At 43.8% G+C, this 24,913-nt stretch overlaps 1 protein-coding gene across 1 annotated transcript in view; it reads left to right on the top strand.

The window, feature by feature from the left end:
• ZSWIM7 (zinc finger SWIM-type containing 7) overlaps positions 1 to 24,913 on the top strand; it is a 631,194-nt gene that overhangs the window by 341,554 nt on the left and 264,727 nt on the right. The window contains exon 4 of the mRNA XM_086958540.1: positions 11,129 to 11,231. Coding sequence (XP_086814666.1) covers positions 11,129 to 11,231 — 103 coding nt within the window. The remainder of the gene's footprint in view (positions 1 to 11,128; positions 11,232 to 24,913) is intronic.

Below are 24,913 nucleotides of genomic sequence, written 5' to 3' on the forward strand. Positions count from 1 at the left end.
AAGCCACTTCATTGTCTTTAATTGGGCTCTACACAATCCATTGTTCTAATTACAATTATGGACCCTTCCACAAACCCAAAAAGATTCGCATGACTTCTAAATTGAATTTCCAGGAATCGTTCCTGTTTTTTGGACAGTGCCAGAATTCTGAATCTAAATTTAGGCAAGATCACAGGGGTATGCAGTTACTATCAAGTACGGATTGGTCTGCTTAGGGCAGTTAAGTTCCACAAAGTCTGCAGGGAGCATTACTCTGGAGGAACAGATGCACTCACACACCTAGAAAGGTGTCATGCTTCATCATTGGGCTTTTGCTCCACATCGGGCCTGCGATGCAATGCCCCACGGGCACCCTCAATGGGAGCTCTTTTACCGGAGATCTTTTTATAAGCCGTAAGGTGAAGTGTGGGTAAAATGGTGAATTGGTGTATTTTAAGTAAATATATGAAAGATTGGGCTAAAAAAAGGACAGTAGGTGTTCTACAGAAATATTTTAATGATTGAGTCCTACTGCCTATGTTAAAATATGTGGTGCCACCTACTAGAAGTGATTATCTAAGGTAGCTGAAGGTCGACCTGTTTCAAACCTAATTAAGTAATGTGAATGATCGAGCAGCTTTTCTTCGGGACCACAAAAACCCAAGCAAAAATTAATGGAGCATGTGGGCTAAATGACTATGCAATGCCATCCAGTTTGTGACCCTAAAAACATGCCACAGGCCTCCATTGAGATTTGACCTCCTGCAGCCTGCAAGTTCTCATGGCTGTAAATAGACCTGTGAAAACGAAATATTTTCCTGGCCTAAAACCCCAAGTATGTCACCCCTAAAATTACCTGTTAGCCTAGAAGGTAGGGAGCATAGTGCATAGAAGTGGTACATGCCTAAATTAATGTTAGCATTTATACATCACCAAAAGCTATTTTCACTGTATTGGGTTTAGTGGTTACCATAGGAAATACTGATAAAGCAGATTAAGAGTTTTTCCCAGTTGTTTGTAAAACATCTAATAAATTGGTAAAGTCAGATTATTTTTAGCTAGTTAGGAAATGTACATTTCAAAAAAGTTATATTTACGGGCCTTGGCACTGTAGGCTAATTAGCCTTAATCTTCTTGTAATGAGTTGTGAAATCCCTTCTAGGAGCCACACAATTGATCAATTTGATTGACAGTTAGTCCTGAATGGGCAGCAATGACTCAGCTGATTTTAGCAGGATATTCAAGGTGGGGGGTGCGAGTATGAAATCTTGCCTCTCACGCCTGTCTGAGGCCCATGTAAAAGTGTGCACCCTTGAAAGGGATTGCACAGGCCCAGATTACAATTTTTGTTTATCCCATCGAGTTACTGAAGGACCCTGCTTTATTTGTTTTACTTCACTTCTGTCTCAATTGAGATTGTTGGTCCAGGGCCTGCTTTAAACTGGATTTTATTGTTTGATGTGGGATTTCTATAGTACACTCCCCTACACATCCCCAGGTCTGAGCCCAAGTTTATTGTGGCTGAGGACTTTGATCATCTTAGATTTGCCTTGACACGTTGCGTTTGGGCATGTTTGCAGTAAGGCAAACAGGAACAGCTAAAATTGGAGGTAGTTTAGGGCCTGGGAACATATACTCTGTTGGTCACAGAGGGACTAGGAGTCTCTTGGGGTGTACCCCAGCCACAGGCTAGTAAACTCTACAAATCTGAACACTCACCCTCCCTTCCTCAGAACACTGCTGGACTTGTTAAAGGATACCAGGCAGAGTCAACCTGCTGCACTTGGTATCAGTGACCTTGTTATATAAACTGAGTCTCTGGCTCGTCTCTAGTAGGTGTGCTTTCCCACCCACGGGTGTCACAAGTTAACTTAGTTCAATGCACCAATTCTAAATGTGAATGACAGGTTGTTGTAGCCCTCTGAACTCCACCCAGTACATAGTTGAAGTTGGGTCAATGCTTTTGGGTTATTAACAGTCTCATGGACACCGTGGTGATCAGAAACAAACCTTTTTCGTTCTTCTCAATCATACACACACAAGATGTGCAAAGAAAAAGACACTTTAACTAAAAAGTGCATTTAACTCAACAGGTGCACCTTGTTACTCAACACATCTAAAATAACCATACATAATATGATAAACAACAGCACAAATGATCATTACAACCATCAAGAATACATTGAACTTTTCTATCATGGTTAAAATGTCATCTAAAACCCCCTAAAACCTACTACTATGTACTACGCTTGGAAAGCATAGAAAGTAGAATAACTTGCATCTAGATTTTGATGCACGCGCTGCATACTTTACTTACATCAAAACTTTGTAATCGTCAGATGTCAAGAAGGCCTTGTACCCTATGAAAGGCAAACAAGCGTTCAGCATCAGCATCAACTCCCCCTGGGCTCAGGCTCAATATCCGCTTTCAGCATAAAGTGTGAAACAGGGGCAGCATCTCTGACAAGCAAGATCATCTTCTGGTCTGGCAGTATTTTGCTGGCGATGATCTGGGCGAAGGTCCTCTCCTGTCAGGTGGCCAAGTGGAAATCCTTATATACTGTGTCTTATTTGAGATTGCATTTGCAGTAGCATCTTTGAAATGTTTGATATAGCCAATAACCATCAAGATGCTTGTATAAGATGCATTTCTTTTGACATATTATGTGAAAATGCAACAATTAAGACTACACTGTTTTGGCTATTGTTATTTGTTTGATCTTGAATTTGAGATAACAAGGCATTTGTTCCAGACTGATGTCGCAGCAGGTGTTTTGTTTATGTCTGTATTTAAATGACTTGATACTTTCACGGTTCTTGGAAAGATGAGGGCAGATGACATCTGCATCAAAGGCAGACATGTGGATTTTTCTCAAATACAGAAAATGGAGTCGTGGACTACTCAAAATGGACACATGCCTTGTATATATACGTCAACGTGTGAGAAGGACCTCTGGAGGTTGGCCCACCTTCTATTTGAAACCAGTCATGGAAAGATATGCAAGGACCATAATGCTGATCCCCCTGGGTGGCTCCAGGAACATAAAAAAGCTGAAGAGGACACAAGCAACCCCTGACCAGTTGCGACCTTGTTAGGCCTCATCAGTGAGGTACAACCCTGATGCTGTGGCACAGTGAGATATGGACAAACATCTGAGCATACCTTGACTGCTTAGGGTCTTATATGTCTGTTACATCAAACACACCAAAAATGATGGCAGGAATGCTTGCAAATAGTCTAAACTAATGGTTCTTTACCTGTGGTCCAATGAACCAGTCTGCAATGCCTACTTCAGGGGTCTGCAACTGCTTACAAAATGAAATACTATTGACAAATTAATAAAGAAGCCAAATGTAAAAAAAAAAAAATTATGTGAAGGAATTTGAAATTGAACGCTAAAAATGACATTGTTATCTTCAGATTAGTTTGTGGGAGCAGTGAAAGTTTCTTAAGCAGAATATAGTATGGACAGTTGGTAGCTGCAATCGAATTTAGAAAAACCTCAACCTTCTCACAAAAATTAAACTCTTTATTTTTTTATATTTGTGAATTAAAGAAAACATTTAGGGCCAGATGTAGGTCGGTCGGTAACGGCCGAAAATCGGTATTTTTGGCCGTTACCGATCGGTAAATGGGTGACAGGTATGTAGGGGGCATTATTTTACCGAATCGGTAAAATTACCGATACGGTAATTTTACCGATTCGGTAAAATAAAAATTCGGTAATTTTACCGATTCTGAGGCACCCAGATGTAGGTGGGACTCTTCAGAGTCCCAGAGGCCTTACCCAATCGGTATTTTACCATCAAATCCAATTTGATGGTAAAATACCGATTCCGGTGTGCATGCACATGTGTGCATGCACACCTATGCCATGTGATAGGCAGACCTGCCCTTAGGGCATGTATGCCTGCCACATGGCACCCAAGCCTGTTTTGGGGGTGCCAGAGGGTGTCAAAGTGACACCCCCTGCACCCTTGTGAAAATCGGTATTTACCGATTCGGTAAATACCGAATCGGTAATACCCATTCATTCCTATGGGCTTCAAAGCCCATAGGAATGAATGGGCATTACCGATTCGGTATTTACCGAATCGGTAAATACCGAATTCTTCCGAATCTGTATTCCAGCACATCTGGAATACCTACATATCCACCCCTTAGATTTACCGATTTTTAATTACCGAATCGGTAAAATTGGGTAATTAAAAATCGCTAAATCTATTTTACCTACATCTGGCCCTTAATCATTTGTGCATTTGCTTGGTGAATGTGTCCGTATTTTTGCATATTGTGCAGTTAAAATGATCAAAATTGCTTAGGCCCGAGTGCCGCGATTCCAAGATTGACTCTGTTGGGGGTTCCTGAATTTCAATTATGATTCAGTGGGGGGCCCTGTATTTCATTAATAATTATGTAGGGGTTCAGAGAGACCTATCTTATGCAAATCAGTACTGCCTCTGCTACTCATGTGAACAGTCCATACTGAACTATCGAGTAGGGATCCCTCCTGTACCTCAACACGATATATGCATGACCGCTAGGGATTGGGCCTTTTAGCTGCACGAGTTCTCCATTAACAGAAGCCATTGGTTCCCTCGTGGTCCCAGTTCCATACCATCCTTTCTGCTCAGACGACCGCGGTGGGCCGCTCTTTAGTCTCTTGGAACCCAGACAGGCTGGGGTCATGCTCAGCCATGGTGGGATTGGGTGGCTGGGCCTCTCTGGGCCAACCAGGAAAGGCATCGTGCGAGGGGAGTTGGGACTGTCTATGGAGGGATTTCTATCTTATTAGGCCTAGATATCATGCTGAGGTTCCATATCATGCACCTCTGCTAGCAGATCGCTCCTGCATGCTCACTGCTCTCTCTTTCTCCTGTAGTGGGTACATTTTCACTCTGTGGCTAGATTCTCTTTGTGTACTCAAAGCAAATGCTGGTGCTCATGCCATCCAGTCTGTAACTGGTTATGAAACCCGATCCTGCAATATCTCCTCATCACTTTCTCGTCCAAATCCTTGCATCATGAGGTTTGTCCACATCATCAAGAACGGCACCCTGCTGCCAACCTTCTGAAAAAAATCCTCCCCATCCAGGTGTGGTTATGAAGGAACCTCTACTCTGAAACCTGTTTAGAAGGCAGTCACTGTCTGCTTCCTGTTGTTGAATAGGTTTGGGTTTTTGGACTTGCTGTTAGCCCTTTGTTGGCAGCCATCTGCATAGTGTGCTGCGGTTATGATATTGGCGCCTTCTGTGAATATTCATCCTTTTCCACTCTGCTGTGCTTCATTGGTCTTTGTTGCACAGCGTGGCTTCCTCTGCTGCACCAGAATACTTGCTGTCTGATTGGTTCTTCGACTGGTGTCTCTTGTAGCTCCTCTTGATTTCTGTGGTGCTGACTGCCATTTAGGTCTTGGAGACTACAGCATTTAATTCCGTGGATGTTGTACTTCTGGTTGCTATGTCCTTTCTTCTAAGCCCTCTGGGTTGTGAATTCTGGTGATATTCTTCCACTGTACTACTTGTTTGGGGGGGAGACTTAGCCTACTCCAGACTTGCTTTTCTTTCTAATTCGTGTCTTCATTTTAAGGCTGTAAACTTACTTCTCTTTACCCTTTTTTGACGTGCAGATCTAGTCACGTGCTTTTCCTTCGCTCCTAATTGGGCCCAGAGCAGGACACAGCTCAGGGTCTGCAGTAGGCTGTGGCTCTGGATATTTGGTTCCTTGTTTCGTATTCTTTGGTATTGTTCTGCCTCTGGCAGTGTTTTCTGGAGGTCCTATGCTTTGTTGGCCTCTCCTGGGCTCCGGTGTGAGTAGGCCTGCTGTGGTGCATGGTGTAAACATAGACGCTGGAAGTAGGGTTTGCGGTAGAACCGCCAAAATAACCGTGCTGGAATTCCAAGGAGAATGAGTAATAAAGATGTCTTTAAAGAAGATGTATTTGAAAGAAATGTTTATCTTGTCACATTTGCTCAGCATCCAGAGACAGATGATCAAAAATCAGGCTATGACTTCTGCCATTCTATTCTTTTAACGTGGAGACTGGTTTTTACTTTTCTTTCACTGACTGCAAAATGACAGGATTTTGTAAAATGAGCTGTGTGACACTGTGGTGTGAAAAGAAAGACTGTAGGTTGTTGTGTTTTTCAAATATGAACTGTACACTTATTAAAAAATATATGCAGTAGCTATGAGAGCACAAAATGAGCATTTTTCTGTAATTCCGAAGTGTGATAAAAACAAAGATTTTAATAGGATCAAAACAAATCAAGACACTTTACTTGGTGATGCACAAATGAGAAATATTAGCTGAAACCCGATTTCCACACATTATAGTTTGTGGGCGATATAGTTTTATCAGTATAGTATGTGTGTACAAATTCAATGGGGAATGTGCTGTCTGTAAACGTCAGTGCAGTACCATACCATGCCTTAATAATATATATGCGACAGTGTGCTCCAAAATGCAAATCCATACCATGCCATTGTAAATAGGTGTGACTCATTTTCTACGTTTTGTGTGGTGCCTGGATTTTTCACAATCCCTATGAGTTCAGTGATGTTACTGTGTAGTTGGCACCCTCACTGTGAAAATTGTTCTAGTACCACTTGTGTGCATGTATGCATGTATGCATGTATGTATCTCGACCTCCTTGGGATGTTTGCTTCTATGGGGCTTTCTTGGGGCTTTTGCCCTGTTGTGCCTTATCCTCTGTACTCTCTCTTCTAAGTGGTACCATTAATCTGCCATGTTGATGACTGTGTCCGGCTTCTGGCTTCTCCTTTGGCTTGCTTTTAATACTTAGCTTGACCTGGTATGCTCTTGTACGCTGTATGTGTGTGCAGTGTGAATGTTTGTGGCCCTACTTTGCACATTCAAGGGTGATTAGAGGTGTATTTATTTGGAGGCTTCCGTCTCCTGAGTCGAATGTGGGCCTTTATTCTACTTCCTGTTCCTTCTACTTTGGGGAGGGGGTTAGTGACCGCCTCTCCTCAGGTTCTTGTTCCTACTTGGGAATGGGTGTGCCTGCTGCGATAGAGGATATTCTACTTCTGCTGTTTGATCCCTTCGGAGTCTTTTTTAGGTTGAACCTAGCGCAGCGCGCATGCGCTGCTCTGGGAGATGACCTTTTGGAATCTGTCAGCTCTTTTCGAATACTTGTGCCTGTGGCGGCATCCACCTTGCGGGAGCGAGCGACGGCGTGCAGGGGCCATCTGTTTTTCTAATAAGCTTTCACTAACGTGCTTTTTTCTCTTCTTGTTTCCGTTTCCTGGCCACGCTTGTTAACGTCTCCTGGGCGTGTGTCCGGCGCGGAGTGTCAGGAACCCCTTCCTCAATGACTCATTCAGAGTGATGCGAGCCGCGACTCTGCCCCCTGCAGCTGTACAGAGGGAGTGCACCCCTGAGGCAGGGGCTGTCATCAGTTTCTCCTCACTCTGACTGTCGATCCACCGCTGGGTGGCGTTCTTTCCTACTCCCCGTAACCTGCGCCCAATAATGGTCCTGTCTGTCTTGTACACTCTTGCAGGTTGTATCTTTACTCCAACCTTATCTCTTCCCGCACGCAGACTTCCTCTCTCGCTCTATAAATGCGGAACTCTCTCCCTCTCACATCCTGTTAACGTCTCTCTGCCAAAACAGCGCCTGTCTCTCCTCCCCCCGACTCTCCATTCAAAGCAACCTCCCTGTGCCCACACACACCACAGGCCCCTACCTGCCCTTTCCTGCTCCTGTCCCTCCATCACGTTTCTACTCCTCATTCTCTCTCGTCGGTTATTGCAGGCTGTCATTCTGCCCTCACTGCCCCTTCACGCTCCGGATCTGCCTTCCTCACTCCGCCCAGAGGAGTCTTGCGACCTCTAAGCAGTCCATCTCTAGGTGGATTGTGTCCTGCATACAACTGTGTTACCAGAAGGCTAATAAGACCTTAGGAAGTAAACCTAAGGCTCATTCCACCAGGGGCAAAGCTGCCACAACGGCTTTGCTCCGTAATGTTCCTATTGCAGAAATTTGCAAGGCCGCCACTTGGAAGTCGGTTCATACCTTTGCTAAGCATTACTGTCTGGACACTGATGCCAGGGCAGATGCTCAGGTTGGACAGGCTTTGCTGCGGAATTTGTTCGCACAATAGTGGTGTTGATTTCTTTTCTCCACCGCCGCTTTGGTGTGGGGATGGGCTGGCCATTCTATTCACTAGATTATGACTATACACAGAGATCCCCTACTACAGAAGGAGTAGTTTCTGTCCTGTAACTCCAGTTCTGTAGTAGGGGTATCTCTGTTATAGTCATAAGCGCCCGCCCTCCTCCCCGGTGGAGAGATATTCATGTAAGGAATGCTACAGGTCTGGCGTGTTACGCCTTCAAAAAGAACTGAAAGTAAAAGGGACCTGCAGTGCATTCTGGGATACTGTGAAGTTCTGGAAAGTCCTCTTAAAGGCACAGTATCCTGTTTTGAGCCACATAATGGCAGCCTATGGGGCTTGTCTGTCCATGTCTTCCTCTCTATCATTCCAGAGGGTTTTTGCTGCTAAGGTAAAGGAAATCTGGACAGGCTTTGCTGTTTGTGGATTTTTGGTGGAATTTCTAGTTGAAGTACTGGACAGTGTAGCCTGTTTATAGGCTGCATTATCTGTCTTTAAATTCTCTCTTAAGTGTCTGTGCAGTTCTGCATTTTTTCAACACTTTAAGAGATTATTTTTGATTGCTCCGGGGTCCACGCACATGGGCGAGACTATTCACTAGATTATGACTATACCAGAGATACCCCTACTACAGAACTGGAGTTACAGGACAGAAACTACTACTTTCTTCACCAGAGTCTCTCATTTTTACTGGTCTCCTCCATTCACTTCACCCCTTCATTCTCTCCTAATGGCCCTCCCCGTGGGCTGTCTCTCCCTCTCCGTGTCACTCTGTCCCTCCTTTCACCAGAGGCTCTCGGCTTCTTAGTGGACTCCTCCCGCCACTGTCTTCTAGTGGCACTGCCATCCTGTACTACACAGGCTATCTCTCCTCTCGTCATTCTGTCCCTCCTTTCAGCAGAGGCTGTCCTTTTCTCAACCAGTCACTCATTTCATCTCAATCTTTCAGTCTCTCATGGTGAGGATGGGGATGGAAGAAAGACTTGAGGGGACACCAGGGAGGAATAAAGTGATAACATTTGGGAACCTACATCACTCCAGTGCAGAGAAGCAAGGGGACTGGCCGCCTTCACCAGCTGGCATCTCATTGTGCCAGTGCAGAGAGGCAAGGCGACTGGCTGCCTTCAGCAAATGGCATCTCATGGTGCCAGTGCAGAGAAGCAGGTTGACTGACTGCCTTCAGTGGGCATCTCATCATGCCAGTGACTGGATGCCTTCAGCAGCTGGCATCTCATAATGCCAGTGCAGAGAAGCAGGGTGACTGGCTGCCTTCAGCAGCTGGTGCAAGGTGGCTGGCTGCCTTTAGTTGGCATCTCATCAAGCTAGTGCATAGAAGCAGGTGAATGGCTGCCTTCTAGATGCTTTGGACACACATCAGTTTAATATTGAAAAAAAAAAGTACTCCAAATTTAGTTTACTCATACCATCTTGTAAATCAATGGCCATTGATTTCCTATTTAATCCAAAGATCACACATCACCCGAGTGCATGCATTTGTGCATGAGGCCTGTTGCATGGTCCAAGTCACCATCTCCTGTTTGATGGACCAGGTTCCCGCCTTGGCTGGCACCTCTTGCCTTGCTGCCTTCCATGTCTCCTTCTCACCCACCACATCTCTGTCGTTAATGCTCTTGCTTTATCCTTCTCACAGGGAATGCAGGGTGGAATTATTCTGGTCCTGCCGCTGATACATGAAATGGGACCCGACGCTGAATGTACTTTCTGATGTTTGTAACCTCGCAGCTTGTGTGCTTCATGGCTAAACACTTCTAAGATCCCAAAGGCGAGACCTATTGGCTATGCCAATGCTTGTTTCCTCGGTCGCTGGCGGTGTGTTCCTTGACTAGTGGCTGCCTTTGGCTTTATTGCCACTTGAGTTGCATCATATGTGTCCCTCCTGTGGGTGTCCCCTTATTTAGGTCTGTCTCTCTGGGCTTCTAATGCTTGGCACTGGAATTTGGGCGTATCTTTTTTAGCCTTCTGGGTTTGATCCTTTCTCCTGTGTGTCGAAGACTTCTTTTGCAACTAAAGTAATTTTTGTCCGAGAATTAAAAAGCATTCATACAGACCATCCTAAATCTAAACCTCCTCAAATTGATCACTCATACCATTGTCTGTTACTTGTAACACAATCTCTGCAACATGCAGGTTTTCTTCACACATAACCTCTCTGACCTTCTTATAAAGATTCCCACTTCTACAACATTTTCTTAAGTATCTTTTCCACCTACAAGACTTGCAAGTAGTTTTCCAATCACTACAGTCTCTGTTGTTTATGTGGCCATGTGCACCACACCTAAAACAACAAACTTGAAACTTTTAGCCTTGCTGCTTATTTCTGACTCTTCTTTGTCGAACTTCTAAGATTTAACAACTTATACCTGTTGTCCCCATCAGCCATACAATTGTAATTGCAGACTTTTATTTAAAATCTCTTCCGGATATGCGAGCTTCACTGTGTTTAGAAAACTCAGTAGTAGTCCAAAACTTCCGACAGGGACGCATAGTATTTTTGCAAAACCTTTTCTGCACTCTAAAAGTACCACAAACTTTTGCTTAACGCTAAATTCCTTCTTCCATTTCTTCTGCTTTAAAACTGCCTTCCCTGGATTCGATTAAAAACAAATTATGAGAGGGATAACAATATCCTATTTTAATCCGAAGATTCCAGCAATGGATACACCGGAATCCGAAGTGATACCCCAGGGTTGTGTTTACTTGAAATAGAAGAAAAATAAAAAACATCAAAGCACAAAAACTATCAGCCAATCCGGACTAGTCGGGGTTCTGCTGTGAAATAACGAACGTATTCCACGATGTTCAGCTACCAGTGTGAAGTCAGAAATTAGCAGCAAGCATTGTATTTTGATGTGAAGTTACACACAAATAGGAGGATTTTGTAAATGAATTGGTGACAATATTTGTAAAGGCAAAATGTCTTGTTGGTCAAACTCTGAACCTGGTAGATGTTCCTGCCTTACCTGGTGCATGCTTGATTTTGCAGGTTGAAGTTTGTGTTTGGGTCATCAGCTCTTTATGCTCTGGACTTGGTTGATCAGCGGTCCGTCACTCGTGTCACCAGCCCCAGTGGAAGAATGGTCTACCAGGTATAATCTTGAATTTTAATCATCTGTTTTTTCATTCTGCCTTTTCTCTTTCAAAACAGCTGTGTTTATGCAGGTTGTGTGTGGGTGATGTTTGGAGCAAGGGAGTCATCCTGTTGAAGACAAATGGAAACTCTAAATAGTGCATTACGCAGAATATGAGCGTGTCATAACCTCATTGACCTAAACTTTAGAATCACTCTTGCTTCATCATCAAAGCAGCGACGTTGCTCATGCAATTGGCAAAGTTTGCTTTGGCTGTGCTGTTTGCATTGGTAAGGGAGATGATGAGCTGTGTGTCATAGACGTAAGATACTATGTTGATGCCGTGGGCTCTAACGCTGTCTGCCAGTGGCGTCATGTAGACGTTGAAGAGTGTTGGGCTGAGCGACGATCCTTGAGATGACTCCGCTGAAGAGTTACTTGTGTTCTGAAGTGTAGGGGGAAATCTAACTTGTTGAATTCGGTCTGTGAGGAAAAAAGATATCCACGAGAGAGCCAGTCAGTAGATTACCAAGTGCTGAAGGTTTCTGATGAGTGACTTGTGGGAGACCGTATCAAAAGCTGCAGAAAGTTTGAGGAGAATGAGTGCGTCCGTTTCTCCTCGCTCGAGGATGCTTCTGATATCATCGGTGACAGCAGTGAGGGCTGTTTCTGTGCTGTGTTTGGTTCGAAAACCTAATTGAGAGTCTGCCAGGAGTTGATGGAGCTTTACATTGTATGCAAGTTTGGTATTGATGGCTTTCCCCATGACTTTAGCTGGAAAAGGCAGGAGAAAAGTGGGTCTTTAGCTGCTGAGGGTGTCGGTGTCTGCTGTCGGTTTCTTCAATACGGCATTGAATTCTGCATTTTTCTAGCAAGACGGGAAGATGGCGGTGGTTGTGGAGGTCGTGATGATAGCGGCGAGCGCAGGGAGATGGTTCTTCCGAAGTGGTATATGAAGTGGGGGCATCGGTCTGAGGGAGCTCCTGTATGGTTGGTATTTATCAGGGCAGTGGTTTCTTTGTTTGAGACAGGTTTCTAGTTGCTTAGCTGCTGTTTGGCGATGAAGGAGGTATCCAGCTGGTTGGAGACGTTCATATAAGTATGCTGTGAGTGGCATGTGTTTTAGATCTTGGCAGTCTACTGTTCGAAGAAGTTTGAGATGTTGCTACAGAGTGATTGGGAAGGGATGTTGTTGTCGTTGGTAGCTGCAGGATTGGAGAACTCCGTGACGATGGTGAATAGTTATTTGCCGCTGTTGGAGCTGGTTCCGAGTCCGGGCCTTTTTCTTTGCGTCTTATTTAGTTTTTGGTGGTAAAGGTTGAGCGTGGCTTTGTATGTGGATCTAGCGATTATGTTTTTGTTGCGTCTCCATTTTCTCTCATGTTGTTTGGAGTGGCTCTTGGACTCCCTGAGGTTATTTAAGTACCAGCTGGGTCGTTTTATGTTTTTGTAGGTCTTATACCTTGTGGTAGCGGTGCGGTGCGGGTGACTGGTTTGGTGGGCGGGTATCTTGAAATGTATGGTGTAGTAGTCATACCATATCAGTGGGGTTGTGTGGGTAGTGGTGATCCTGTTGTTGAAGGAGAAAATGGGGTAGAGGGTGGGGCCTGCTGTGTGAGTTGGTCCTTGGACGAGCTGGGTGAGTCTGAGGTTGCTGTGGCTGTTGAGAAGGGCCATGGAGCTGGAGTCTGTGGTGTTTTCATGGTGGAAATTTAGGTCCTCAAGGAGGATGTAGTTTATTGATCTGATGAAGAGGATAGCGATGAAGTTTGCAATGTATTTGCTAATTTCCTCTCTGGAAACCGGGGGATGGTAGGTGAGGGTTTGCTTAAGAGTGGCATTGCAGTCCTTTCATATTTGGAAGTGGAGGAGTGTCATGAGGTTTGTGTCCGAGTCCGTGGAGGTGGTGCAGTCAGTCAGGTTTTTGTAGATGATTGCGAGTCCTTCGCCTGGTTTATGAGTTTGGTCGTGATGTATAATTTTGTAGATGGGTGGGATGGCTGCAGCAATGTCCAGGTGGGAGGCTGGGTTGAGCCATGTATCGGTCAGGAAAAGCTCGATGTGTTGCTGTTGAGGAGGTCTCAGATTTCGGTGGAGTGTGTCCTGAGGGATTGGACGTTGAGGAGCATGGAGGACAGTTGGTGTGTGCTGGTGGCGTGCGTCAGTTGTTTGAACATGGTGGTGTCGGCGTCTGAGGTGTCGCAGGTTAAATGTCAATGGGGCATGAGAAATGTCCTATGGTGGTGCTTGGAGATGTGCTGCAGCAACATATTTGCCGGTATTTGTTGTTGAGATCGTGGAGGAGAATTAGCAGCGTTGGTTGTCTCTAGTGGCAGCTGTGGTTGGGGTGTTGCGTTGGTTGGTAGTGGGGCCATGGTTCCCGGCTCTGGGCGCAGTCCAGGCACAGATGGGCATGCTAATGGCGCACCTTTGGCACGTTTGTGCTCCAGCCTGCATTAGGTTGGTACTGAGGTTGGCAGGGCTTTTGCTGGTGAGAAAACGTATGCAGCAGTGGTGTCAGTTGGTCAAAGGGCGCCAACTGGATCAGGCTGCAAGCAGTAACTGGAGGCCAGCGGCAAGCTCTGTGCCCAGGTGCCTACAAATGTGGTCACGCTGCGGCCTACTTTAAAAAGCTCCAGGGTGGTCGGTGCTTCTGTTGGCGGGAGAAACGGCGAGTGGGAACACCTGGGCAGCGACAGTGTCCCTTCGACACTGGATTAGACTGGATCAAGCAGAAACTGGATGACACTGGCAAGTGGCGAGCAAGGTGCCCAGGAGCGCAGTTCAGTGGATTTCAAAACATATTTTTCTGGTTCAAGGTTGCCACTGGTATATGATATATACATGAAGCGTTTCAGAAGTTATTGAGGACAGTGGAAATGTTCTGAACAAAAATGCAATTATATGAGATCCTCCTTTCAAACCATTAAAGATCTCTTTGGTGCCTAAATATGGTATCCTCCTATATCCAATGGCAATGGTGAGACGCGCCAGTGGCCTAATTGCAGGTGCCCCAATAAAGCAGGACATACCTGTTACTGATACTGTGTGGTATTACCTCATCTTTACTTGGCCATTACGAGTTTTGCTTCTGGAATAGGAAAAATACCTGGAAATTGGTATTACCGAACTGGTCATTTATTCCACCTTTTTAGCGTGTTTCAGATGATAGGAGAAATCAGGATAATTATAATGAGAGCTTAAGTCTACTGGTATGCTCAAACGTGGGTCACTTGCTCGCTAAGCCATGTAACTTAAGCTGCACCTTAGTAATGAGTCCCATCAGGCTGAAGCAGGTCTAGGGTTTCCAATGTCCTCTCATAGAGAGGACATGCCTTGAAGATTGGCTGATAAGTCCATACTGGTGTGGGAGAAAGTCTGGTGTGTATAGGGTTGGTCCCTTTCGGTAGTGAACAATAGGTAAAGAAAAACTAAAATTCACCGCAGAGTAACCATGAGTGGCTGAAATAACCCACAGCATTCATGTCATTACTTTTTTCTTAGTATATCAAGATGTCCACTTGAGATAGATATAAAGTCAGTGATTTGCAGCATTAATAATTTACGTAGATGGTAGTTATATGTACGTACATGGTGGGGTGGCAGCAAAGTCACTGGTCTTAATGAAGTTTTTTCATGCTTGGTTGGGTGGTTTTGGAGATGCTCACCACATGGGAGAGTAAAAATAAAGTATATGTTAGGAGAGCGGGAAAGATCTGGTTGATTGAAATAGTTGGACATTTAGATAGCTCTGCTTTTCATATTGCCGATCCCCGAGTTGGAATCTTGTTAAGATGCACCCTGATCACATGTTGAGAATTCCTCATATGTTTAGAAATTTAGTGAATGACATCCACAAGAAATGGAGTAATTCTCTTTTTCTTTCTTTCGACCTTGCGTTCCCACGGTTAGCTTATTTGCAGTAACTACGGAAACTAACTTCCTGTACGCCCCCTCAGACATGAAGCTAGCGTGTGTATATTCCAAACTTTATAACGCATCTCGGGGCACAGTATGTTTAATTTCTGTGGAACAGAGGAACAAATATCATTGTTTTAAACTAATCTGGAAAGTATTTATTTTTATTTACACAACTGCCTCAATAAGAAATGGTGCCTGAAGCTCATTCCGAGTCGGAGTCAGATATTTTGTTAAATATCTTATTGAATTTTGCAACAGACTTCGTTTCTTAAGTAGCCCTGTACCACCCTCCACTTGTCAGTTAAAAGAAACCAGACTAAGGTCAGATTTATATACTTGCTCGAGCCCCGTGTCTACGCCATGGCGGCGGAGTAAATTACTCTGCTGCCAAAAAGAAAGCCTCTGTAGAGTCGGAGAACGGAAATGGAGGAAATCAATATCAGAGGAAGACAAGCGGGCTTATAACGTAGTACATAGGACTTACCTAAAGAATTGTAACACAGCCAGGTGAACATACCTAGCCACTCGAATCGCTGAGCTCTTTAGAATCCTCAAGGAATTCACCGCTCCTAGAGCTAACAACTCTTCCTGCCCTCCCACGCAGCGGTTATGTGATGAGTTAGCCACGCACTTTATACAGAAGATTGATAAAATCTATGACTCCTTTGATCAGGAAGAGGAGATTAGGTCAGTAACACCTTTCCCGGACAATCCTCTCTCTCCCAGAATAGAGGTTTTCGCAGCCATCACTTCTGAGCAAGTCTTATACTTGCTGGTACACACTAAGTCAGGATCCCCGTTAGATGTGGCGCCCCCCACATCATTTCAGATCTGGCACCGGTACTGTCCATTACAATTATGGAAATTTGCAATTTGTCACTAGAGAAATGGAAGAAGGCTTATATGAAGCCACTGCCCAAGAAAGCATCATCGGACCCTGCTGATTTACAAAACTATAGACCCATCTTGCTTCTCAAAAATTATGGAAACCTTGATTAACCGACAACTTTCAGTTGGTACATCATAATCTGCTCGACCCTTCGCAGTCCGGTTTCCGTGCTTGTTACAGGACCCAGTCTTCCTTGACGGAGGTGACAGACTCGATTAGGATGCTGTTGGATGAAGGAACACCTACAATGTTAGTCCTCATAGATCTGTTGGCAGCCTTTGACACCATCTCTCACAGAATCCTCCTGAATTAGCTGCAAGAGATTGGTGTCAGAGGAAAGATCACAATGTGTACAATTGGACACATTTGTGTCCCAGACTACAGCTGTGGACAAGGGGGTACCACAGCGTTCCATCCTAAGTCCCACCTTGTTCAATATCTATGTGTTCTCCCTGGCCACTATCATTAGATCTTGTGGGTTACAAAGTATCTCTTACGCGGACGGCGCTCAGGTGATAGTCCTCATAGAGAAGGACCCTGGTGTGACCAGAGAAACATTTAAGATCTGCATACTAAAAATAGCCACATGGATGAGCAAGAACTTCCTATAGCTTAACTCCAATAAAACAAAGATCTTACTGTTTGGGAAAGGTGAGGAGCTATGGACTGACGAGTGGTGGCCTGCAGAACTGTGAGAAGCTCCCACACCAAAAAAATGGGCAAAGAACTTGGGCATTTTAATCGATAACAGACTTTCTATGGAGGAGCATGCCAAGTCCCTATCAGGCAAGTGCTTTGGTATGATGCACATGCTGAGAAAGATCTTCCCTTGGATTCCTCTGTCTACCTGAAGGGTCCTGATACAGGCGCTTCTAGTCAGTAGACTAGATTATGGAAATTCTCTACTGGTAGGGATTAGGTAAGATCTGTTGTCAAGGCTGCAAGTCGTCCAAAATACAGCAGCACGCCCACACAAACTCCATCTCTACCTCTGTTGCGAGAGTTGCACTGGCTCCCCATCAGGAAAAGAGCAGATTTTAAACTTCTATGCCTGGTGTTTAAATCTCTCCATGGGCTAGGCCCAGTATACCTAACAAAGAAACTTGAATTGTATATCCCGGTGTGCCAGCTGAGAGCTAGTGGCCATAAGCTTCTTTGCACACTGAGAATCAGGAAAGTTAAGATGGGTGGCCGTGCCTTTTTCTATTTTGCCCCCAGTTACTGGAGCAGTCTACCAGAGGATCTCCGGGCTTGTCCCAGTCTGGCTCCCTTTAAGAAATATCTCTAAACTTGGCTGTTTGAATTAGCATTTCCCACACTAGGTTGTCTGCTACCCAAGTGCAGAGAGATCCCCTTGCGGATGATTTGTGCACCTTACAAATATTAATAATAATACATTATAATAATATGTGTCCCTTTACGTGTCTTTAACATTTCCTTAAATGGTCTCCCCTAACATGATTGCCAGCGAAAACTAAATCCCGATTATTTTTCAAGCAAGACTAGCGAGAAACTTATTACACAAAAATATAATTTTATAACACAGACTTTAGTTTCTACTAGAGTGAAGGACTCAGTAGATAATGTTTTTGCCAAACTGATAATGCTTGCTCTACTACGACTACCAAGCTGTTTCTTGTCCTTCAATGGTAATTAGTACTGATACTGCTGTTTTCCCAAATCGTTGCTTAAACATTGGCTGCTAAGGCCATCGTTCATCCCCAGTAATTGAGGCTGTGGTAAATGGCTCCCAAAGCCAAGGTGAAGTACAGGATGTCCTCATAATAGCAAGATATGATTTTAGGTTCTTACAGAAAATGCTGTGATCAGGAGTAGCCTGCCAAATTGCTGGCCGTTAGTTCTAAGATTTTACCACAAGCACAATAAAAGATCTTCCTCCAAATCAAGCTGTTCAGTTTTTTCTCTTTTTGACCATCTCTCTTCCAAATTGTCCAGTATTGACCCTGCCAAATTCCAATAGGAATAGCCTACCTATATTCATTGCTGACTCGCTAGACGTACCAGGTATCAGAAGTTGACTCTCACTCTTCTCCGATAACAAATAACATCTGTACATAATTGCATGGTAAATACCATTGAACAATAGATCTGTGTCCGTGGGGGTTGTAAGGTGGAGAGGGGCGCGTGGCATCATCTGGCAGTCTCCTCTAGGTCTCTCCCTCCGCCGCTGCACTTCGACTTCCGTGCGCGGCCGCCGAGGGGGGAGACCACAAGCCCCACCACTCCCCGTGGCTGACCTCACCTGACCCCGCCCACCAAACGATTTTGCGCCAGGCGGCGCTTTAGAACAAGGAGAGAGGTCCCGCGTCGCGGTACGCGCGCAGGCACAGCCGGGCTAAGCCCTGGCAAAGGGCGGGCCGTCCGGGGCCCGACAGAGACTGGACTGGGCCACCTCATTTCCATTTTTTTTCTGTTTTAATTGCCCCTCTTGACATTGTAAGTGGGGGTTATCTTTGACTAACAAGAGGGTACCTAGTGTTACTGGGGAGTCAGTATTGTGTCATTTGATTATTAATCTATAATTTGGTATCTGAGTTCAGGGTTATATAATGAGTAAACGCAAAGGTCCTGCAGCTACCCTGGATGCTTTTATAATCAGGGCTAAATCTTTCCTAAATCACGAGATTCAGCTTGCTGAAAGTAGGATGTCACTTGAGCCTATTTTCACTCAGAGAGACTCGCCTAGGCTTTCTGGTACACCGCAGATTCTTCCTATGGGTCCATTAGTAGATGATATAGAGGACGACCTTTCCCTAGCAAGTTCCTTCACGGATAGCCCTCATTTGGGCGATACTTCATATGTAGGAACTAGATTAAGAAATAAAAAACAGCCCTTGGCACTGAAAAAATTGGATATTAAGAACACAAAAAAGAAAGCCCCAGCACCTAGGAAAGCGGGAGCCAGGGCCACAGGGGGTCTGGGTTTTGGTGGGAAAAACAAACATTGTCCTGATTCTAGTAGAGTGCTTGGGTGGGGTGTTTCAACTCAAACAGAACCTATTGGAGATCTAAGCAATACAGTCGAGGATTTCCACTTGCTGGACCTAGAGAATATTGTAAAGAAAGCATTGGACAATGCATGGGACAGCATGTTAGCAGGCATAGTAAATCATATGACAATGATTCTAAAACCTTTGGAAGTTCAGTTAGGTCAGCTACAAAATACATTGAGCCAGTTAGGCTTGGGTAGCTCTTCATCAGGCCGACCCAGATGGGTGGGGTGGGGGGGCCAACAGAGAGCTGTACCTGATCCTAGCATTCAGCCTACAGTCAGACATATCCCCTTAGAACCTGCCATAACCATATGTCGCCAGAACCCATCGGCCTTCCACAGCTCCCATGATCCCTCAAAAACCGAAACTCGAGTAGAATCCCTGGTAAGCACAGTCAGACAAGGCACTGAACTACAACGAGAGGCAGGAAACAGACAAAATATTGTAATACCTGGCAAAATGCATGGGCCTCCACCGAGCAAATCTGCTCTACATAGCCCAAAATGTACAGATCTTATTCCTAACAAGGATATATTAAAATTGCCACCCGCCTCCTATCCTTATACGTTAATTTTGGCAGGGGTACTAGTGCTAAGGAAGGACCAGAAAGAGAACTGGCCAAATCTAAAAAATAAGGTGGTTGGTTGGTTGGCAAAGCATAGAAAATGTAATCCTCTGAGGGAAGCAGACATTTTAATGGTACGAAGGGTGGGTGAATCAAAAAAGAACATTAGCGGGGACTGTGTGGTAGTCCATTTTAGACAGCCAAACATGGTTAGGGCTATCTTGATCCACAATGAGATGCTTGAACTGGGAGCTACCAATATTAGCACTCTACCACTAGGTCATTTTTATAGACTAGCAGTAATGGACAGATTAGCCAATGTTGATTTTAAAACCCCTCTGAATAACCGGTTTGGGCCACTGTCAAGCTTAGATGATTTAGATTGACATTACGTGGGCAGAAAGCATTTGTTTACTTTGGGAAGTCTATCTATGAAGATAGGGTGAAAGTATCCTTTTATGGGACAGGCGAGATTCTTAATACCAATCAGGTGGAACCCATTTTGATCCTCCCAAATGCTCAATCTGTCAACTGCTCCGATTCTATTTGTCCTATTGTGACCATAGCAAACGGAGAGGGCTGCCTTAGGGCTCATAGAACTATACAAAATATCCAGGTTATCTCCTGGAATATTGCAGGCCTGCGGAGGAACTTGCCAGAAACGGGGTGGAATACCTACATCGAATCTGGCGATGTGATACTTTTACAGGAGACATGGCTCCTAGATATCCCACACAGGGTCGGCTATAAAACATATACTGTGGAGGCAAGTCCCTCAATCAGGGGTAGACCTGCGGGGGGACTCGTGATTTGGATATGGGTCTCCCTTGGAATTACAATGGCGCCTCTGGATATCCCGTCAAAAGACATACTGGGTCTTAAACTAACTTCAAAAGATGGCGGGGTAGTGTATTTATTGAATATTTATAGCAGACCCTCTCCTGCGCACCATGAGTCAGTAGTAATTTCCCAGTTGGAATTATTTCTTGATAACTTAGGGCATGAAAAGAATATCATTACTGGAGGTGATCTAAATTGTAATTTTGAGCCGGTACTGGGGTTCGGAAATATAATGGAGAATGAAGATCTGTCATTTAACATTCCGGAGTTGGAAAGTAATAAAGAAGTTAAATGCACAGTTGCTGTGACCCAACTTTTAAGGGCCACAATATCCCACAATCTCAGATCCTGTAACGGACGCCTCCTATCTGACAGACCCAAAGCACACACATTTAACAGAGGAAATTCACATAGTAGCATTGAGTACTTTATAGTGTCTCTGGGTTTTTGAAGTAATCTGGTCGAGTTAAAAATAGATGATAGAGTTGAGAGTGACCATCGGCCTTTGATACTGATGATGCTCCCGGGCTTTTTTTTATCCCTTGTCTGCAAATGTCGATGAGATAGGCTGCCTGGATAATGACATTCTATTAAAGGGTAATAACAGAGCAATCAAATGGCCTTCTATCTTAGGGAATGCAAGTGCAATGGCCAATATTTACTTAACCTTTGCGGAAACTATGGAACCATTAATAGAGAACCCCACAGGCCAACTAGCGATAACAGAAGCTTACACTAGTTTGGTCATTTATACTGCGTTAATAAGGGTTTACAAATTAATGCTAATAAGACCAAATACATCTCTATCAACCCTCATAAATCTTCTTAAAACAATCTGGAGCTAAATAGTCAAAAACTGGAATTCGTACATAGTTTTAACTATCTAGGCATTACAATTGACTCTAAACTATCGTGGAAGCCCCAACTAGAAAGAAGTAGATAGTTCTTACCCAAAATAGTGTCCCCATAGTAAAAAAACATGGAGGGAGCACTAAAAAAAGCAGTTTCTCCTGCGCTAGAAGTTTACAAATTTAAGGCGCAGGCGGCTGCTCTGTATGGGGCAGAACTTTGGGGTCCTTATTGTAAACATAACTTTGAAATAAATTAAAACAAATTCATCCGAAAGTTATTGTCATTACCTAATAGGACACTGATGCTTCCGGTAATGCTGGACCTTGATCTAAAACGCACTGATAACTTAGCAGTACTTCGCCCGCTTTTATTTTGGGTAAGAATTTGGGCCACAATAGAGCTTGAACACTACAAAAAAGGCCTACAGGAGATAATGAGAGCGGGTGCTACAAAGTCAATTCCGTGGTTACAACACGTTTCGTCATGGTTAAACAAAATAGGACTATCCCATTATTGGGATGAGCCCTTAAATTTGACTATACTTTGTAGCAAAATTGTAAAACTATCCTTTTGGAATTATATTAATAGCAGATTTTTACATGATTCCAAACCGGGCTCTTTATCTACTGCTTTTCTTTTATTTAAAGACATTGCCTCATTTGAACCTCTATTGGATGAGATATGCCCACAAATTGCAAAATCATTGTACCTTAAATTTAGGTTTGGGGTACTGCAAACAAATGGAAACACATCGAAATGGGATCATAATAGGACTATCAAGGATTATGATAAGTGCGTATTTTGTAAACATTTTAGTGAAGCAAAGGAAGATGATGCACACATTCTTTTTTTCTGCCCCTTATATGATACACCAAGAAAGAAATGGATAAAACCATTATGTATCAGGTTAAATCTTAGACAGTGTAGAGAGGCAGAATGTGTTTTGAGGACTGACACCATGCAATTGATAGTCTTTAGTGTATCAAGATTCCTTTCTTCTGTGATGTACATTAGAATAAAAAAAGGATGGAGATTATAAAAATTAATAATTAGAACAGAATTTTGTACTTTTTCCAGAGTTTTAGGGGTTGGAACCTGCTGATAAATATTACGATCCCCTTCTTCTTGTGATGATTTGTGTACATTGTATGTTACTGATAGACAATATAAGAAATAATATTTTATATGGTTGTATATAGGGATTTAAAATATTTTAGGTTATTTATTGTATTAATGGAAAACTATTTTTAGCAAATTCTTCTTATGTCGGACTGCTAAATTGTATGCTTATGAAATTGAACTATCTTGACCATCGCAATTGTAGTATGAAATTAAGAATTGATGATTTGTTGTTGCTTTTGTTTTATCATGCACTTTTATGATCTAAAAGATCGAAATAAAGTTAAATTGAATTGAATGGTTTACCACCTGTAACGACCGGATTTTCGGACCAGATGGAATCAGCCCCTAGGAGCCCCTCTAACCCAGCCGAAACGTAATCACCTCCCTCCTTAGAACGTATTTACAATGGATATAGATATATGTATGTACATTTCGTACCTAAGGATGGGGAAAATAGCAATAAACATGCGCAGGTTTTCTACAATATCCTATTCATACCAACTAGTCTCGCGGCCACTTAGGCCCAGACTAATCTACCCAGGGGCAGGTCTGATTATGTACTCTTACACACTGATCTCCCTCAGTGCTCACTCGACACACAATCCGGCGTGTCTACACACGGGCCTGCAGTCCCAGTGCTCTCATTTACACACGATCTACAATCCGGCAGATCTCCGCACCGTGTCCTTCCGGTGCTCTCATTCACACACGATCTGCAATCCGGCAGATCTCCGCACCGTGTCCTTCCGGTGCTCTCATTCACACACGATCCACAATCCGGCGGATCTACACACCGTCTATCTTCGGTGCTCTCATTAACGCCGTGTACCAACGACGATCACTTTCCTATGAACACTTATGGAAGAAATCTCTCATTGTCTACTCAGGATAAAACTACGATAATAGAAATCAGTACGGCTTTCCAAATTGAAATATGTACCTTCTGCTCTTGGCATCAAACGTTCCCTCTCTCCCTCATTGCTCAGTCATTTCTTACCTGATCGGGAATCGCATCCGTTCATGCAAACAATGTCTGACTAGAAGACCAGGTTACCCTGATTGAACAAGAATACAAGGCACATGTCGGTTCACTAAGAACTGGGGTATTTTTTATTACAATAATTATAAACACAATCCTACACGATAGCATAGATATATATATATATATATATATATATATATATCTATCTATATATATATATATATATATATATATTCTGCAAAGAAAAGTAAAAGGTTAGAATGCGCGCTTTGTAAGGGAAAGGGCGGAGGTCACCTGGTTAATATGAAGTCGGGGTTCGGCAGTCATCTAGGTTCCCTTCTCGTCTGTGTCTTGGCTCGTCTCGGAATCACACCTTAGCAGTCACGGGTACACGTCTGCACTGCTATGCTCGATCTCCTCTGCTTCCCTCCAAGGCACTGGAACCTCTCTCGTTATTAGCTGCTATCTCTCTCTGTCTCTGATCGCTCTGCACTGCTTCTCCTTCTCCTTCAATCTTTCTCAGAGAGTCTCAGCTTTCTCGGACTTCAAAATGGCGACTGTCTGCCTGGAAATAATTAATAGCATAGATGCTAACGGCTAGCTGCCGCCTACAGACTGACTGACTCATTGCCTAACACTTTCGCTAATATCAAAGCCTGTCCCTTCATGGAAAGTTACGGCCAGTAACCTGCCGCCCACCAAATTCTTGTACCTCCCCGTACCAAGGACAGGTTCCCAGCCGGCCGGCCTGGAGTTGTGTCTTCGGAGTGGAGAAAAATACAGTCTTTCGATAAGGGCCAGCCTGAGCCGGTTCTCTCCAAGCGAACAACACCTCGAAACTAAAACATTACACTTCACCTAAAAAAGCTCTCAAGCTACCGGGCAGAAGGCAAGATGGAGTCTGTCCCGTTTAAGGCCCACAAGGCCCAAAATAAGCATAACTCCATGGAAGATATACTAACACTCTTGCAAAAGGATGGATCATCACTAATACTTATATATCTATCCCCTAGCTTAAGTTTATAAGCCCTGATCTAAAGAAAAGGGTACGAAAATGCACTACTGTGCCTCATGGATAGGTCCTACATATAGTCCTAATCCCTATACTATAAGGGTAATAGGCTGGAGTCATCTTCCATCATCCTCCCTCTAAAGAGGGCCGAAAAAGTCGGTCATTACACCACCCCAACTAGGGAGTCTGTAATTTTTGAGTTTTTTGTGCTCAGATTTCGGTTGCAAAACATTGATACAACAGTTGAAGAATTGTTATTCAGAAGGGACCCTTACAACGTGCTCCTCTCAAATACTGATTCCTTATAAAGTTGTGATCCCGTTTTAGAGGCTGCTAATAGCTTACCAACTCCTAAAATGGGGTTTTACGTATTTAAAACATTTTTCCGGTTACAAAAAGAGTTTGTTTGCAGCCGTAAAAAAGGTTTTCAGGGTCACCATAATTTGCATTCCATTACAAGCATGTTATTTTCGGAAGTTGTTTCCCGTAATACTACTGACATA

This window comes from Lissotriton vulgaris, chromosome 2_1 (genome assembly GCF_964263255.1).
Source record: "Lissotriton vulgaris chromosome 2_1, aLisVul1.2, whole genome shotgun sequence".
Lineage (NCBI taxonomy): Eukaryota > Metazoa > Chordata > Amphibia > Caudata > Salamandridae > Lissotriton > Lissotriton vulgaris.